This window comes from Rhinolophus hipposideros, assembly GCF_964194185.1.
Source record: "Rhinolophus hipposideros genome assembly, chromosome: 15".
Lineage (NCBI taxonomy): Eukaryota > Metazoa > Chordata > Mammalia > Chiroptera > Rhinolophidae > Rhinolophus > Rhinolophus hipposideros.
In genome coordinates, this window is record NC_138061.1 from 29,993,657 (window position 1) to 30,013,382 (window position 19,726).

A 19,726-nucleotide genomic window follows, 5' to 3' on the forward strand; every position below is an offset into this window, starting at 1 on the left:
GTACTCATTCTGTCTGTTTTAATGATATTTTTAGAAGTGATGCCAAATGAACACTTAAGATGTGAAAGCTCTGCTAAATCCAGTTTTCTTTATAACTCAAGTCTAGGTCACTTACATATGAAAGATTTTTGTAGTGTGAAAAATGAGATCATTAGAAAATGAGTGATCTTTTTATATAGCCATTTGTCTATCCTTTTGTCTACTCTGTGTGATTCTGAGAAGATTTGTAGGGGTAGAATCAGTTGAATCTCCCTTAGTCTAACAAAATCATGACTTATATGAACAATTTCTTTATAAAAATTTGAGGTACCCTCCCCCCATACACAACTATTGCTTAGCACAACTTGGTCATGTTGTCCCCTAGAAATTTGTAAGTCAGATGTTTATAATTTGATATGCATCATGTGGTAAACGTTGATTATAGTCTGACAACGCAGCCCATGGAGACCTTTTTACTAGTAGAAAAGATACCAAACTAGCATCTGCCAATCTGGTTTAGTCTTAACTATACCACTTATTACGTAGCTGGAAGAAGGATATGTGTGTACATGTGTCAATGAAAATGCTTTTGAAAATTGTAAAGCTCTGTTAATACACAGTGGGACTGATAACATACTGATTTACACGAAACCATGAATGGCTAATATTTGAACTTTTCTGGAAGATGCTTATTAGACAGTCTTATTGAAATTCCGCATGATAAAAGGAGTTAAATATTTCAGGCAAGGCAAGGATAAAGTTGGTTGGTTATTTGAGTTTTTGAACTAGAAGGAGGAGCTCTCAGTACGCAGGGATCCGTTCCTAAAATTAGGGCCCCTAAACCACCATTTTCCTAAATTGTTTCTCATAAAGCATGAGTCCCTTGGGATTTTAATATCTATTCTATAAAAAAAAATCTTTTTTCTAAGTCAAATGAGTTTGGAAAATGCTTCCTTCAAGAAAGTTAAGTAGGTTGCTTTATTCTCGTGCTTCTTAGAATCTTTTATATACTAATCTTCATTATGAAGATCCACGAAGGAGACACTTCAATTTTTCACAAGGTTTTTGATCATGAACTCTTTTAAAATGCACCATCTCTTGGGAATAATGTTCTAGGGAGCCCAGTTGAGAAAATACTGTTTCTAGCTTCTTTTCTTCTTTCATGCTCAAATTCAGAAGCTTAATAAGCAGTTGACTGTTTTTCCCTTCCTCAGTGCCTTTTTACTAAGTGTGTCCTACCCACCATGTATTTTCTTTTCTTTTTTTTCTCATTGTGAAAAAAAAAAAACCCATGAAATCTGTCCTCTTAACAAATGTCTCAGTCTACAGTAATTATTAACTATAAGTACAATGATGTATAGACCTCTAGAAGTTTTTCATCTTGTGTGATGGAAGCTTTATAACCTTTGAACAGTGGCCCCCCACTTCCCTCTGTCCCCAAACCCTGGCAACCACCAGTCTACTTTGTGCTTTCTGTGAGTTTGACTGCTTTAGATACTTCATATAAATGGAATAATGCAGTATTTGTCCTGTGTCTGGCTTATTTCACTCAGCATAATGTCCTTAAAGTTCATCCATGTTGTTGCATGTGACAGAATTTCCTTCTTTTTTTAAGGCTGAATAATATTCCATCATTGTATGCATATACCATATTTTCTTTATCCATTCGTCTAGCAGTGGGTATTTAGGTTCCTTCCAAAGCTTGGCTATTGTGAATAATGTTGCAATGAACACAATAGTGAAAATATCTCTTCGAGATCCTGATTTCAATTCTTTTGAATAAATACCCAGAAGGGGGATTGCTGGGTGTGTATTTTCTATCTATAGAGGGTTGGGGTGAGACAGGGAAACAGCAGCTGCATATACATGGGGGGCATTAAAGATGTGATTGAAGTTCTCTTTAGTATTTATAGTTCTTTGTATTTTGATTATTTGAGAGTATTGTCTCTTTCTAACATATCAGTCTCTATATAAGAAGGGAAAATCGTTTTGAAATCAATATGCCATTGACAAACAATATTTCCTTTACTTTGTGTTAGCTTAATGCGTAGGACCAGAGAGACTGACTTTCAGTTAGCTAATCTGGGGCTTCCTGATACTTTTATTTAAGGAACATTGTGACAGCTAAGCCATAGCACATATATTTGCTTTCAATAGCATACTCTTTAGAATAACCCTTTTTTTTAAATTTAATGAGATGTTATCCATTGCACGTTTTTTTGCAAGCACTTCAAATACTTTACATATTTAACGGTTTTTTTTCTCTCTTCTCTAGAAACATATTAGGCCTGAATTTTAGCTAAAGACTACCAAAGACTTTATATTTTCAGCCTGCGTAAAGATTAATGTGACCCAGTAACCATACTAACAGAAGTGCTGGTAATTCTATACTTTGTCCCTGGCTGCAGCTGGAATATATAAGGTGGTTCAATAGCAAAAGAAGTGGGGGTTCTAATGACCTGTTCCCAGACTGTCTGCTGTTTGCCTTAGTCTTGGGACCTCCCACAACCCAGCCTTCATTTTGCTGCTGTTACTGACCCCTGCGTTGATCTGGCTTGAAAGCTTCCCAGCTGCAGCGATGGCTGTGTTTGATTTGACCCTTTGAGAGGAAGCAACACCCAGAAGTGAATTCAAATATTGTCGGAACTAATCCTACCTGAGCTTGTTTTGAAGCACTGGGGGTCTTAGAGCCTTTGTCTAGAAATAGTTTTTGAAATGGAGTTTGGGTCGTCTAAAGAAAGAGCGAAAGATATTCCTTTTCTCTAAATGGCATGGAAACGTTTTCTCCTGTCTCTCCTTCCTCATCTTGACCTCTGATCTCTCCTGTTCTCTCTTTTTATGTCTTCACTCTTAGAATTGGAATCATTTTTAATATGAAAACTCTTTAGAGCGATTAAGTGTTCTTTCCTGCTCTTATTGGAGTATAGAGGCTGTTTATGGGACTACTAATGAAAAAAAGACCATCACCCCCCTTTTGAAGTAGTTATCTCAGTAAGACATTCAAGGTCTTTAACCCCAGAAGGCTGGTGGTATCAGTCAATTAGCAGTATCTTGGTGAATGCTTATTCTTATTTGGAAGAGCTGGTCCAAACCTCTCATAGGGTAGAGGAAACTGAAGCCTGCGAGGTTGGGAAACAGCCATTAAATGGAGCCAGGACTCTCTGCCCCTCTGGGTGGGGACGGGAAGGTGAGGCCAGGGCAGTCATGAATTTCACAGATTTCTAATGATTTTCTTAGCCTTCATTCTCCACGTGACCCACTCGTCTGCTACTAGAAACTCCAGCCCCACTCCCAAGTATCCAAAATGACGTTGAATCTATAGATGATACAGGCTATTGTCAGGGGCCCGGCCTTACATAAGTTATCCTACGGTGAGACAGAGCCCTCACAGACCTCTCTGCGCTCTATCAGCATATGGCATCTGTGTACATAAGCACATTCTCATCTGTGGGAAAGGCAAAGGGTGATTTTTAAATCTTTCTTCCCCTAGCACTTCAAAATAGGAAAAATGGTAATTCCTATCCTTGGAAAGGTAAAAAGAAAAGAAAATCCAAACCATTTCTCCTATGTGATTTTTAATCTATCCCACATTGCTTCTAAATTCAATAACTGAGTTTGCTAAACCTGGGAGGTTGTAGATAATTTTGTTGCTAAGCAAAAGTTATTTCTCACGTTGCTGCTTTAATTTCCTGGGCATCTGTCATCTGCTTTCTAAATAGCAGGATTCCAGCTCATAGTCAGTTGAAACACTAAAAATTTTATATTTAAATAATCTTCGTATTCACTGCCAGCAGGTGACCTGCTTTAGCAACTGTAAAGACACCATGTTTAGTGGGAATGGTGACGAGGTCACTTTGGTTTTAGAATAGATGTCTCTGACATGTGCCAAGAAGATTAAAGGTGCATTGTTTAAAAGCTGTGAGCACACCAAATAAAATGATTTTTCCAGGAAGCATTTGCTCCACATGATAAAAAATGTCCTACTGACTTCTGGGCAAGCCTTTACATTTATTTCCACCAAATTACACCTCTTTATGTGGCCTCTTTTTCCAATTTGTCCACCCTGACTCCATTATCAGAAATCTTTGCTTCTATTCAATTTCCAGGCACCTGGAAACATACCTCACCTGCCTTGGAATGGTTAGGTATCTGACAGACTTCATTCGTTTTTTTTCCATCACCAAAAGGCACACTGAAGCAGGGACCCATCTTTAGTGTCCTTTATCTAACCTTTAGCACGTAATTCATGACCCTGATCTTGGCTTATGCCTCCCTTCTCATTACTACAACCTTTCAGGCCCAGGGAGAGGGAGTTCTTTACCCACGAAGACTGCGGTTTCCCTGGGTATCCCCTCTCTCCACTGAGAGCTCTTTAGTCATTGCTTTATTTACTTTGGGAGGTCATTTTTCTGACTGATGTCAACATGACTGCAGAGAGAAATATTTTCTCTAGCGTGTTAGAAACGAAACAATGTCAGCATTGCGATCAGATTGTTAACATATGGCTTTCTCTTTGTCTCATTCTAACTATATGATTCCCTTTATTCATCTTCTTGCGACCACGTGTCCAGGGTTCCACATCAGCTCTCGTTATGTGTAGCGGTTGCCAGCTCGTCACTAATTACACACAGGCCTCAGCCTCCTTGGACACGGCCGTCTCCATTGGGCATGGTGTGAATCCAAGTGTCTCTGTGGGAACTTTTCATCTCCTGTGCCTGCACATCCCTCGGAAGCCGAGGGCCAGCTTAGTGAGGACTGGCTCTGTGGAAGGCTCTAGTATTTGACTTTAATGGTAGTGAAAGTCAGTAATGTGATTCCCAGTCTCCAAAATGTCAAGCTTAATGATACTGCAGTTGATTTAGGTGGTTAACAGAGAAACCCATTGTTGTTTTAATAGTTATTTATCTGTGTATTGGGAAAAAAAGGAATTAATCTGGATAGTGAAGTAAAACGTCACATATTATTAATACAGGTGGCATTAAGATATGGAGAAAACAAATAGTTTGGGAGTGCCTCTGAAACACTGTCAGACCATAAATCATTTTAAGGAAGAAATGCATCTTGTTCTCCATTGTATTTCAGTTTTAGTTATGGCGGCTTACAAGAACTAGGCACTCCATAAATATTAGTCAAACGAGTGAATCCATTTGACCGCCTAACTACCAATGTCCTTCATGAAACTACTTCTCTTTGTTGATTTAAATTGTCAAAATTGCTGCCCGACTGAGAGATGTGGAGACCAAACTACGTGTCTGTTTGTGGATCATTCTGAGTCATGGTGTATGTCTTAGCTTTGGGGCAAGCCTCTCCTTTTCGGATCAACAGCTGCAAGGAGGTGCTTGAAGGCAGCTTCCCAGTAATAAGCGTCCCTCGTGCACCTGGAAGGAACCAGGAACGGCCTCTGAGTGCCCCGTGGCAATCCAGAAGCCACACCCTTTCCATTTTTTGGCTTTATTCAGAGTCTTACTGACTCTGATTACTGGCATTTAATGTGCAAGTCTTAGCAAACTTGATTATCTAGTTTTTCAGTCTAATTTAAAATGATAGGAAGTTGCACATTTATAAAGCATCATTGAAAGATGTTATTAGAAGGTAGCAGACAGACAGATTTTGAAGGGGGGACAGCAAAAAGTGAAACCTGTCCACTGCATTGTATTGCCTGGCACAACTATAAAAGGTATTTATAACTCCTTGCTTAAGAGAGGGCAGAGTAAATAATACATTTTAGGAAGATTTCCATTTCGAAAAAATCAAAATTCAAGACGTATTAGCACCAAAAAGTAAAAACGTCTGCTCTCTGGAAAAGTGACTCCTGAGGAATTCGTTATTCCCTAAGGAAGCTGATTAAACAAGGCCCCCCTGAGTGCCTGTGGCCTAGAGGCAGGCAGAGCGATGCTTCATGACTTACCTGCTGAAGTATGCGTACTGTGTGGACCAGATTGCACAGAACCCTTCAGCTGGTGAGGAACACTGTTGCCGAGCTCAGCTGAAGCCTGAATAGACAGAAGGGGCGGTTTTATTCTTATTATATTTTCAGATATCTGCATGAATGTATTACTTGACGTTACATTTGTTTGTTCAGTGTTTTACAGTTCGCAGTAGCTGTTTGTAGCCATCATTCCACTTGATCTTAACATCCCCATGCTGTAGAAATCCTTTCCAGTCAACTGGTGGAGCACTAATTTCATCTTTCTCTTGACTGCATGGTATTCCATGGGGTTAGAGGTACCACATTTTATTCAACATTTACCTCTAGGTGGACATGCCACTATGGGCAATTCTTCAATAAATATACTGTACATGTAAGCTCTCTTCCGGTGGTTATATTTCCAAGCCCTGGGATTATAGCCAACAGTAGGATTATTGGGTCAAAGAGTAGATGTATTTTTAAATTTAAGAATTTGATTTTTTTTAAATGTAGCGATTCACATTTCTATCAGCAGATGATAGGCAGTTATCACCTCTTTTAAATGTTTGCGTCTGTGAGACTAAAGTAATATTAATTTTCTTTTTCCTGACTACTAACAAATGTGAAAACCTTGTAATGTGGATTGCCTATGAATTCTTACATGTCTTTTTCTTACGTCTTTTATGTCTTCTATTTCTATGCATCTTTTTCTTGTCAGTTTTTAAGAGCTCTTTGTGTAATATAAATAATAACCTGTAATTTTTTTCCAAATCCATCCATCATTTGTCTACTGACATTTTTCATGGTGTTTTTTTGTCATTTAAATGTATTTTATTTTTACGTCGTCTAATAGATTTATTTCCTTCTAAAGCTTCTAGAATGCTAGTCTTTATTTAAAAGGTCTCTCTTGCCCTTAATTTGTACATATGGACCTAGTTTATTTTAAGATTATTTTCTCTTTTTACTCTTTATATTTAAATAGTTCTTCATGTAGGTACTGGGTCTTTATAATTTGGTTCATTCCGAGGAATTTATAATTTTTGCTACAATTATAAATAGAATATTTTCTGTTTTTATTGCTAGAGTAGCATAAGGTTACTAGTTTTCTGACAAGTCTCCTTGACAGAGAAATAATATCTTGACTAGATACAGGATTTTGGGATCATGTCCTTTTCTCTCAGCCTAATAGGTAGTATTCTCTGGTGTTCTAGCTTCCAGTGTTGCAGATGAGAAGTCCGATGCCAGTTTGTTTCTTTCTTCCCTTTGCAGGAGAGAGTAACTAGCTCTTTTCACTTGGAAGTACGTAACCTTTTCTCTTTACCTTTGGAGTATTGAAATTTTAGCTAGTGATTTACCAGGATATGCCCCATGGTATGTTGTTGGGTTTTTTCCCTTATCCGTCTATACTGGACCTGGTAGTATTTTTAATATGAGGTTTCAGGACTTTTGTCTGTTTATTACCTTTCCTCATTTCTTTTTCTTCTTCCTGAACTTTTATGGTTTGTATATTAGGTTCTCCTGGATCTAGTCTAAAATTTGTTATCTTTCCTCTTACTCTTTACTTTTCAAAATTATTGTTTTCTAGAGCTTTGAAATATTTCTGCCACCTGATCTCCTAGGCCACTAAACTGGATCATCCTCTCTTCAATTCATCTGATTATTTCAATTCAGCTTAATTAGTCAAAAAGTCACAGTTTAGATATTTTAGCTTCTTGATAATAAAGTTTGAATGTATGCAAAAGTATAGAGAATAGCATAGCGAACCTCATCATCCAATTACAACAATTATCAACATACAGTTTTCCAGTCGTCCAGTTTCAATAGTTCCCTACTCACTCTCCCACCCTCACCCAGATTATCTTAAGCAGATCCCAGACGTCATATAATTTCATCCTGAAATAATTCAATTAAATAATTCAGTTATATCTCTAAAAAAAGAGTTCTTTAAAAAACAAAACTGGACCCCAATAAACTTTAACTAAAAATGAAAAAACTGGGAGTACAAGATTTCCTTTTGTGATGATGAAAATGTTTTGGAACTAGATAGAGGTGGTAGTTACACAACATTGTGAGTGTATTAAACATCCCTGGATTGTTCACTTTAAAATGGTTAATTTTTTAGACTTTAACCTCAATTTAAAAAATTAATTTAAGCTCTTAAAAAATCTGAGGTAAATAAAAATAAAATAAAGAAGCCCACATAGCCATAATACTGTTTTTATACCTAAACAAAAGTAATTGTTTTTTTTAAAAATACTACCAGAAAGTCCCCTTTGTACTAGACTTGAATCTCTTTAAGTGCTCTTTTCATATTTGTATATATTATAAATGGCCATCGTCTTTCTCCCCCAGTAGCTTTCTTTTGCTGAGAGTGAATTCTCTTTGTTCAGACCAATCCTCTCTCTGACTGCTGGATCCCCCTTTCCAGGCTTACTGGGTCTCAGATCTGGTTGCTGGCGCACCCTGAATATAGGTGTCTGCCTGGTGATAGAAGCAAAGCAGTTCTCACTTGTGGGGTGAAGGCGGAAACGCAGGCTGCTGCCAGGCCCCTGCGAGCGCTGCCTCTACCCGTAGCTCCCCATCTCAGGGCACAGGGGATTCATTCCTCCCTTTGGCTCCTCTTTAGCCTTCAGATGTATGAGATGGGGCCAGGTGAGATACACTCATTAACCAATAGCTCCCTTCCCCTAGTTGTCTATAAACTCTACCACCACACTCTTCCCCAGATGTACCACTGTTCTGTCTTACTCCAGGACTCTGTCCTCAAGTTACTTGAAACTAAGGAAAGATGCCGACCAAGGCAGGACTGTAGTAGGAAATGCCATATGAGCAATATGGCGTGTTAAGTATCGTACAAAGGAGCAAGGACAGAAATAGTTAAGGCAGACTGTGCCTCTCACTGATTTCTGACAGGATTGTCAAGACCTGCAGTAGGTAAAGAAGAGTCTCTTCCACCAGTGTTGCTGGGGCTGCTGGTATCCACACACACAAAAATGAAGTGGGCCCCACCTTACACTGTGTGTGTACAAAAGTTACTCAAAATCAACCTACCTAACTATGGGAGCTAAAACCACAAAATTCTTAGAAGAAACATAGGGGTAAATCTTCATGAACTTGGATTTGGCAGTGGATTCTTAGACATGACATCAAAAGGTAGAGCAAAGATTTTTGTGTATCAGTGGGCATTATCAAGAAAGTGAAATGTAGGGGCCGGCCCGGTGGCTCAAGCGGTTCGAGCTCCGTGCTCCTGACTCCGAAGGCTGCTGGTTCGATTCCCACATGGGCCAGTGGGCTCTCAACACAAGGTTGCCGATTCAACTCCTCGAGTCCCACAAGGGATGGTGGGCTCTGCCCCCTGCAACTAGCAATGGCAACTGGACCTGGAGGTGAGCTGCACCCTCCACAACTAAGACTGAAAGGACAACAACTTGACTTGGAAAAAAGTCCTGGAAGTACACACTGTTCCCCAATTAAAAAAAAAAAGTCCTGTTCCCCGTCCCCAATAAAAAAAAAAGAAAGTGAAGTGTAGCCTACAAAATAGGAGAAAGCATTTGCAAATCATATGTTGATAAAAATCTGATGTCTAGCATATACAAAGAACTCATACAACTCAACAACAACAACAAAAAAAATCCAATTTAAAAAATGGTCAAAGGACCATTTCTCCAAAGAATATATATAAATGGCCAACAAGCACATAAAAAGATGCTCAGTGTCATTAGTCAATAGGCAAATGCAAATCAAAATCAGAATGAGGTACCTCTTCACACCTACTAGGAAGGCTGTCATCACAAAAATGGGAAACAGCCAGTGTTGCTACGTATAGAGAGAAATTGGAACACTGGCACATTGCTGGTGGGAATATAAAATGGTACAGCCTCAGTGGAAAATAATTTGCCTGTTCTTTAAAATGTTAATCATAGAATTTCTGTACATCCCAGCAATTTTACTCCTTTGGCATATATTCAAAAGAATTGAAAACAGGTATTCAAAGAAATATATGTACCCATATGTTCCTAGCAGCACCATTCACAATAGCCAAATGTCCATCCACGATGAAGGGATAAACAAATGTGGTATATACATACATATACATACATGTATAATGGAGTAGTAGTCAGTCATAAAAAGGAAGGAAATACTATAACACGGATGAACTTGAAAACGTTTTGATAAGTCAAAAAGCCAGACATGAAAGGTCACATATTATGAGATTCCATTTACATAAAATATTCAGAATAGGTAGATCCTTAGAGACAGAAACCGAATTGGTAGTTGCCAGGGGCTCAGAAGGGAGATGTGGGCTGAGTAACTGCTTAGTGGATACAGGGTTTCCTTTTGGGGTGATGAAATGTTTTGGAACTAGATAGAGGTGGTAGTTGTACAACATTGTGGATGTATTAAATGCCACTGACTTGTTCACTTTAAAATTGTTAACTTTATGTTAAGAAAGAAAAAGAGAAGAAAGGTTGGGCCTCATTGGGTACAGGAATTGTTGAGTGGGCTGGGTGTTAAAGGAGAACATTAAGGTGGGAAGAACGTGCAAATAAAAATAAAGACCATGTAGAGTCTGAGTTGAGAATTAGTTGAGAGAGAGATTGGTGCAAATCATGAAGTCTTGTCTCCGACTTATAACTGAGCCATGGGAGCCAGGAAGTACCCTATTACACGACGGCAGCTGGGCTTCGTCCTGTAGGCGCTGGAGAATCGGAAGGGCTTTCAGCCAGGTGGGACATAGGGATAAACGATTGGAGGCCTGGAGCCTGCTGGTCAGTGCAGAGGCCGTCGACAGTGAGCACATCTGGGTACATCGAGACGGCCTGGACTAGAGAGGAAGCAGTAGGAATCACAATTATGCTCAGTGCTCATGGTGTCCAGACGTGTAACTCACTTAGTCCTCACAGGACCCCATAAAGTATGAACTCTTCTTTGCCTCCAGTGTACAGATGAGTAAACAGAACAGAGTGACTGAGAAACTTGCCTAAGGTTGCACAGCCACTAACGCGGCCTACATTTGAACCCAGGCAAGTGACCCCAGAACCCCTGAAGTTTTAATTATGACACAGAGATGAATGTGAGAAAGTTTTTTGAAGCCCAGTTACTCCCTTGTCAGGTTGAGGATGAGGAACTAGGAGAAAGGGAACTAGAGCCAGAGTAGAGGCCTTTTCCCTCTGGGCAGCCAGGAGCTGGTACGAGTCTTCTCAGGTGGGTTTTCCAAGTAGAAATATCTGTCTGGCCAGTGGACCTGTGGACTAGAGCTTATGGCTGGAGACACAACTCCAGAGGAGGCCAGCAAAGGAGCCTTCGGGAGGGAGGAAGAAGCAGGGAAGTAGAGAGTCCAATGCGAGACAGGCCCCATCTTTCCCACTCACCTCCTGCCCTGCCGAAACCTCCTGGCTGCATCCAGAGGCAGCCTGAATGTGGAGGGAGTTTGCTCATGTCAAAGAACGGTGGGTCCTTGTGGACACAGCCCCTGTGGCCACAGCAGTTGTTCTTCCCCAGAATGGCTCTGGCGGTCAGTGTGGGAAGGAGCCTGGTCACAGATGCCCCCATTTGCTGGTTTCTAACATTCGAGATGAAAACATGAATGTCGTTCCTTTTCTGAGGTTCCAGGAAGGAGACACGGGAAAACTGTGGTGACTTTTGTTCGTCCTTGCTTTTGGTTCCCCCATAATACAGCGTTGCTTCTTTAGAGTATAAAATGCCCCCAAAGGGCTATGTTGAACAGCTTTCCTCTACTGAAGCTTCCAGTCTGGGGAGGAGAATAGGGCAATAAAGTCCAAAAAATGTAAAAGCCTGTTATTAGCTTTTTAACACCTCACTAGTCCCCGCTTTCCTCTCGCGCCCACTGATCACAGTCCGGGGATGCTAGTCTTTTGAAAGCCTTGTCATGAAAACATGAAGCCCCAGGGCCTCCTAGTAGCACCACCCTTGAGCCTTGCCAGCCTCAGTGTGACTTGTCCCCTCTGGCCTGGCTCCTGTCACACCATTCTTCTAGGCTATGCGCTGCCTTTGCTGGCTTCCAGGCTTTGTCCTAACTGGTTCCTGTCCCCGAAACGCTCTTCCTTGTCCCTCATTGTCAGGGGCTGCCCGGCCTTCAGCTCGTGTGCTACCTGCCGTCGTCCTCCCCGGGACCCTTTGCGGTCAACACTGTTAGACTCAGCTTACAGATATACAAATAAATGTGTGCAGGTGTGTGTAAGTGTGCACCCACCTCACAGATACTCAGGTAGAGTGCACAGAAGCCAGAGACAGGTGAAGGATTTGCCACAGTCACACAACTAGCAAATGAAGGAGCGGCGTCTGAAGCCCATACTCTCGGCCACGTCCAATCCTGGCCTCTGACTGAGATATCAGTCAGCTATGCTGTCAACACTGGAAACAGAGAAACGTGAGGAAGCGTGGCTAAACCTTTTTCCCCTGTCTTTCCTCTTTGGGTCCAGGTGGAAGTGAAGCCATATGTGCTGGATGATCAGATGTGTGATGAGTGCCAGGGCACACGCTGTGGTGGGAAGTTCGCCCCCTTCTTCTGTGCCAACGTCACCTGTCTGCAGTATTACTGCGAATACTGCTGGGCGAGCATCCATTCCCGCGCCGGGCGGGAGTTCCACAAACCACTGGTGAAGGAGGGAGGCGACCGCCCTCGTCACGTCCCGTTCCGCTGGAGCTGAGCCGGGGGCAGACCCAGCCACAAAGTACTGGAGTCGATAACAGGAGGGAAAAGAGAGGACACTGCCTCAGGGCTTACAGTGTTCTGGAAATCTGTGCATTCGTTCTCGATTTTTAAAGAAGAAATGGGTCTTTTTATTATTATTATTATTTACAGTCATATTACTGAACTCAATGTCCAGTATAATGCAAAATTGCAGAGTGTATAACGGTACTGATTTGCACTTTGATTCACACCTTTGTCGGCTTGGTACCTTAATTTTTTACACCTGATTTGTCACTCGTGACAGTACCTAGACTGCCATTCTCATCAGCGGCCATCAGGTTGATGTCTGTGATTTTTTTTGTTGTTGTTGTGTTGTTGTTCTGATTGTTTTTGAACTGGAGCATGCACTTATTTTCAGAAACTTAGAGAGTTGCCCCTAGGAGAAGACTTACCAAAGGTAATACTCGTGAGTAGGTGGCAGATGTAGCAAACACTTCCCAACAATTCAGCAATCATTAGTTGGGGTCATTTAGAGTAAGGATTACCCTTAATGAAAATAAGCCTTTAGTTGCTCCCTATTTTGACATGTAAGGATACCTCATAAGCTAAATCTTTATTTTCCCTTCATGTTTGATTTTTGTTTTGCTGAGGATTTTGGTTAGATCTTTTAGTGTTATGTAAATTTATGCTGCAATAGCTTTTGCTGCTATTAAAATGGTATTATTAATACCATAATACTCTATTCAGGCTAAGGTATCAATGAAAAAAAAAAACCAACAACACACTTTTGTGATTTAGGGATAGAATCAGCTGCCGAACGAAGATCAGAATAGACTTCAGAAAGCTTCAACGGAAGGCCACTATGTCTGACTGCATGTTTACTTAATCAGGTTGCTGCATGCAATAAATTTTATATCCAATGTCTAGTATAAAACCTTCCCACAATGCACAAATTAAGAATCTATATAAGCTATAAAATACTGATTTTTTTTTAAAGAAGATTTTTTTTCATTCAAAGAATTGGTAATTGACCGGAGGAAGGCATGCCTCAATAAATGGAATGCTTCTGAAATTAGGAAGAGCCCATAACAGAATGACCTATATTACAACCAATATAAAACCTAGGTGTAGGATATTCTTAAAGCAAATTTGTGGATGGTAGATGAAGTACTTTGCGGTGCTCTGTTATATATTGTGCAATTTATTTTATATAGTAAAGTGATTATGTCTAACTGTGATCAAACTTAACTGTTTAAAGCCTCTGTGTCAGACATTACTGAACTTGACAGTTCATAACTGGTATACTATTAACTAACACGTGAGCTCTTAGTTACAGTCTCCTAGTGCTTGCACCATTTGACATAGCTTCAGACCTTGTCCAGAAAAACCAAAGAGCTCATCTTAGCTTACAAACACTAGGAATATATACAGTATATAGAGATAAGTTGTCAGATTGACAAACTAGGCACATTTTAAGAAAGTTGCGTGATGGTGATGCTAAAGAAATGTCTGTAACAAATAAGATGGCCTGGGCAGGGTTGGTTGTCTGGGTGAGAAATTAACTACTTAATTCCCTGGATTTATCCTGTAAAGCTTGAATAGAATTAAGACCTGCTAGTACTACCATGGACATTTTCTTAGCATTCACTCTTGGCCTGCAGATAGTAATATATAAACACACACAATGATTGTGAGACTATGTAAATCTTTTTCTTTTTTAATCTTCTTCCTATGTTTTGGAATTCTGGGGACAATCTGACTGGATATGACACTGCAGAATAGATTTAAATCGCTGTGTTTTATGTGCTGTGATGTCCTTGTACTGTCTTAAGTTAACATTGCTTGTTTTTGTTCTGTTTTGTTTTGTTTCTCCAGTGTTTAGTTGCAATTGCCAGCTCTCAAACTATAGTTTGTTTTCAAAAAGGAAAAACAAAATAGTTTTTTACTGGATTAAAAATGCTTATTAGAATTCTCCCCTTTTGAGGTTACCTCTGGGCTTTTTGGTAATAATTGCTTTTGTCCCAGCCCAGCTGTGGTTTTCTGTTTGTTTTTTTCTATGTTTGTGGTTTTTTTCATCTGTACAAGAAATTTTGTTATGCACTACTACTTTTTGTATTCTAGACAGTTTTCAAAAGTTGGCTGAAGATTTTTTGTTTGTTTGTTTTTAAGGAAAAAGGCATGCTTTCTGACTGACATGATCTTTTGCAATACCTCAATTTTGAAATATAGGAGAGAAAATGATATTTTCTAAGTAAGTTTATTCAGAAAAATATATATTAATTTAATTCTGCAAGAAAAATGATTTAACAGATGGGTAACTTTATTTTTTTCATGCTTATTTGTGTTTTTTGAAAATGAAGAAGTTAGAGCTTTATAACTATAATAGTAAAGATCATATCTAACCTACAGAAATCTACCTAATTATGTGAAAGGAGCAAAACTTTTTGAAGAAGCACCCCTCTTTCATGTACTAAAATAACACTGAGATTTAAGGAAAAAAAGCTGGAAGATCGTACAGCGTTAATGCTTAACGTGAAGGCGAAAAAACATTGTCAAAAGAACAGGTTACAAAAAAAATAAACTCCATTTGGTGCTGAAAGTTGTGAATAGATGGTGGAAACTACTTTCCCTTAATTTGTATATTTATAATCAAGCGTTGATTGTGCACGACTGACCAGGATTGTGAAAGAGTTCTTCTGTTTGTATTTTTTTAAAGAGAACTTTTTTAGTTTATTAAATTATAACACGTTCCCTTTTGTTTTGTAAATAAATGTGCCCCCAAGTTGTTAATGTTATATTAAAAGAGAGGGTCCTTCAAAAAAAATTATTTTTTAAAACACAGAGGTGTTCTGACCTGCAGCTTGACTGGGAAGCCCCTGGGTATCACAGGTCCTGTTGTGGCCTTTCCTTGATGTGACACTTGAACTAGTCGATTTTTTGAAGGCTATAACCTAACCTCGACTATTTGTTGTTATGTGCAATACTGTTTGTACTGTTTGTATAAAAAATAGAAAAAAAAAAGAAAAGAAAAAAGGCATAAATCTTTATTGCAGATTTATTTTCATTGCAAACTTTAGACATTGTGATTCACTGAAATCATTTTTCTACTGTCAAATATGTACCTTTTCTTCATGCTGGTATTTTTTCAATAGTAACGTAGCCTTTGTACTGAGACAAATTTTCATTGTTATTTTTAGAAAGATTTTTTGCTAAGAAAAAAATTAAACATATTTACATATTTTTCATTTTATTTCGTATTTTCTTTAAGGAGTGCTTTCTCAATCATTAATAGAGTTGTTTCTGGGAGGGACTTTCATATCTGGTCAATGTCATAATATTATTTTGTATTTTTACTTGGAATAAATTAATTTTATGATGCTAATTCTTTAAAAGTTTATTTTTTTCATTTTCAGTTATTTTTGGAGCTAAAATCTTTGTAATATTGTTACTAAAGTGTCTAGTTTTTTGAAATGCAAAGCTTTATGTATTAACTTGCTGATGTGGTGTACAATAGTGTGACAACAATGAAAACGGTTGGTTATGTAAAGTGATTGGAAAATGTGATGAACAATTGGGTAATAAAATGACAGAATGAGCAGAACATGTGAGATTTTGACAAGCCTTTTCCTTTATTACAGTGGTTTAGTGTAAGATTAGGGATGTCACAGTACAGTTCTCTAGGGATGTCACAGTGGATTTATACAACACCAGGTGCTACCACATCTGTGACCTGATCATGAAGTCACCCCTAGTGAAATACCACCAGGTGGAAAACCTGGCTAGGTCAACAGAATGACTCATTGCTTTTCCCCTCTAACTCTTCATTATGTCGTGTGTGTGTGCGTGCGTGCGTGCGTGCGTGTGTGTGTGTGTCTGCCACCAACTGCTGTCCATGTGTGAGACGGTACCTTTCGCCGAGGCCAGATCTTTTCCATGCACTCACAGTGGTGACGTCTGACAGTGAAAGGAAGTTGCTGAGAGGACACCACCTGCCGTGTAGTTAGACTGACTGCATTGTCTCCCCTGAGTTAGCTCCCTGTGGAGCTTGGGTGTCTACCGAGGAAGCCCTCTCAGACGCCACCACTGTGTACGGACAGTCTCAGACTTCGTCTTCCTCCACCCCACCCCACACCCACCTCTTCCGTGTTATGGTGCCCCTTGTTTGTCCCTTATTGTCCCTTATTGTGGCAACACATCTGGCAACACCCCAAGCATGATCTCTCTGCCCTCCTACCTTTCCAACACCCACCTCACCTTGAAGCTGTGCTGTTAAGGCAGCGTGTCATTGTAATGGCACCTAAAATTAAAACAAAAAAACTGCAAAACTGGTGTTGCGTAATCAGAACATCCAATGACTTGCTCTAGATGGATGATGTGTTTCTACCAGTCCTTGATGGCCTCTTCCAGTTCCGTTGCCACGGAAGCGAGGTTGTCAATAACTTGGAGAAACGTGTGTCCAGAGTTGGCTCTTGGGTACGCTCTATGTATTCAGTTTTGTAAATAATATATAGATTAGGTCAAGTTGTGATGTAAAATTTTAACTCAAATTGGGTATTACTGGTTGGAATTTTACATTAACTACAAATAAGTGATTAGGAACAGAAGAAAAGAAATTGGAAAATTCTTGCTTAGTGGTATAAAGATTATGCTTAGATTTCTGCTTATATCTTGTGTTTTATAGCTTGTTAGTGAAGCATGGGCTAATGCAGAATGTATCGCATTTATGCAATTAGCAAATAACTGCTAGTTTTAATTTTATCTATTAGCAACAAAATGGTATTTAACTGGGTAAAGCTCCTATCTAAATATTTGAGTATTGTGACATCTCTACTTGCAAGGTTTGAGTGAAAGATTAGTCACAGAATAGTGGGGAAAAAAGTACCTTTTTTGTTAAAACTGAATTTATTTGTACGGATTGTTGCTTTTTCACCAGTTTGTATGGTATGTCAGCTAACATTCTGTTGTTTTTTTTATAATAACCAAACTTCTCTATCTCAGCTGCAATAGTGTTCCATTTTACCACAGAGTATTTTATAATTAATGCTGTTGACTTTATACCCCAAAATGGGTCAAGACGTGGATATGTGATTCGGGGATGTTTAAATTGGTCTGACGATGAAGTTAATCGCAACAAGTAGAAAACCCGGGTGCTAATACAGGATAACTTCTGCTCTTTTTTCTCTTCTGGATATAGTTCTGTTGGGGTATAAAGTATTAGGTATTTGTATTTTTGCTGTCAAAATAATGGACATAACTTTTAGAGTGTTCACAGCTAAGATCTCTGTATTTGTTTTTCAACTAACAACTAATGTTAAATGTATTGTATCTTTTATTACCTGTTCTCTTAGATTGTTTTTGCTAGTAACCCTTACTCAGCTTCTGCCTTTGGGGTTTGGACTCTTATTGCTTGTATGGAACTGCAGTACTGTGACTAAACATGGAGCTCAATGCAGCTATTGCTTACAACTGCTTAAACTTTGTAGTTTGGACTTCATTTTTTTCTGTAATAACAACTTATTAAATCTAGTTGTATGAAGTACTGACACTTGTCATCCTTTGCATTCGCTAGGGTGCATTTGCTTGGCTGTGTGGATTGCATCTGGGAACGTCGGCACGTTCCATTTGCTCGATTAGCTTTTGGGGGAGGTGGGACAAATTCCTTGCTGTACAGCAGATGACGTACAGCAACATTCACCTTTTCTCTGTCACAAACAACACTCATGGGGGGGGGGCGGGGGAGTGCATATTTGAAACAGGAGGGTATTTGACTGTTAACACGATGTGCACGTGTTGGTTTTTACTTGCCACCAGAAACCAATTTTCAAAACCATGGAAGTCGATGAAAACGTAAGTATGCCCCTTTTCGTTTTATGTTTTACGCGAGGCTCTCCGATCATTTCAGGGAATGGGTCTTTGTAAAATCCCATAACCACTCTGGATGTGCTAGAAGCTCTCTCGTACGCACTAAAATCCTGTTAGAAAATGGAGAATGCCCCCGGAGAGCTTTTAAAACACGCAGTGCCGGCGTCCCAGCCGCGAGACTGCTTTCATGGGTTTCAGGTGCGGTCTGGCGCAGGTGTTTTTAAACTCCCGGGGCTTTAAACTCCCGGGCCCGCGCGGGACCTGCCGCCTCTGCGGGTCGCCAGGGCGCCGGAGGGAGCTGGGCCGTCCCGGAGCTCAGCTGCCAGGAGGGAGGCGGCCGCCACGCCGGGAGCCCGGGCCCTGAGCCCCCTGGCGGTCACCCGCTGACCGAGGGGATGAGGGTCGGCTCGGGGCGTCCACGGGCTCCCTCGGCCTCCAGCTCCGGCCGCGTCCTAGGCCGCTCGGCTTCGTGCACGCTCCCAGCCCCGTCTTCTGCGTTGCACCCCTTCCTGCGGCCGGCACCCAAATCTGCGTCCCACGTCTGCCCCCCACCCAGACGGCCCTGGAGTATCGCGGTGGCCCATCCGCTCCTCGCTGCAGTCCTGCAGGTAAGCTAACCCGGGGCGGCTGCGCGGCGCCCCCGAGCCTGGAGGGGGCAGCTCGGCGCGCGCCGGCTTCCGTCTGCGCGGCCGCCGGGGACGCGCTGAGCGTGGGAGCGAGCGCTGCGTTCCTCTTGCAGCCCCCTCCAAAATGAGCCGAGGAATAGTACGAGTCAGATCCCCTTTCCATTAGAATTTCTACAAACATATCATACACTAAGCAACAAATGGAATCTCGTTTTCAGAATGCTGGTCTGACTTCGGCCCCACGTTTGTCCCTGGAAAATGGGCTCTGATGTCTCAATTCTAGGAGTGCCTTTGTAAGGAGCGGTCTGTCATTTCTCAGGATAAAAACGGAGTCCTAATGTTTCTGGTGCGTGAGGTTAGTAAGGCACTAACCCGGAACAGACGTGCGGGATCGGCCCAGCTTGCTGAGGCGGCTCGTGTTACCGTATTTCCCCGAAAATAAGACCGGGACTTATATTAATTTTTGCTCCAAAAGACGCATTAGGGTTTATGTTCAGGGGATGTCATCCAGAAAAATCACGCTAAGGCTTATTTTCTGGTTAGGTGTTATTTTCGGGGAAACACGGTGTGTCTAGGTACCTTGCTTTACAGAAAAGAAAACTCACTGCCCTCAAACACTGATGAATGCTCAGCTTTAAAATTGGATTTGGGTGGTTTTTCACCAGCCCCTTGGCACATGGGTCAATCGGGCACTCT

At 40.6% G+C, this 19,726-nt stretch overlaps 1 protein-coding gene and 1 long non-coding RNA gene across 14 annotated transcripts in view; both read left to right on the top strand.

The window, feature by feature from the left end:
* Positions 1–16,146, top strand: part of CPEB3 (cytoplasmic polyadenylation element binding protein 3) — a 170,744-nt gene extending 154,598 nt beyond the window's left edge. For all 13 annotated transcript variants that reach the window (XM_081073952.1, XM_081073956.1, XM_081073961.1 and 10 more), the window contains one exon: positions 12,331–16,146. In XM_081073952.1, coding sequence (XP_080930078.1) covers positions 12,331–12,558 — 228 coding nt within the window. In that variant the 3' untranslated portion in view covers positions 12,559–16,146. The remainder of the gene's footprint in view (positions 1–12,330) is intronic.
* Positions 16,147–18,264: 2,118 nt separating this feature from the next.
* Positions 18,265–19,726, top strand: part of LOC308507915 — a 30,151-nt gene continuing 28,689 nt past the window's right edge. Inside the window, exon 1 of the long non-coding RNA XR_013994964.1 lies at positions 18,265–18,389. This is a non-coding gene — a long non-coding RNA (uncharacterized lncRNA). The remainder of the gene's footprint in view (positions 18,390–19,726) is intronic.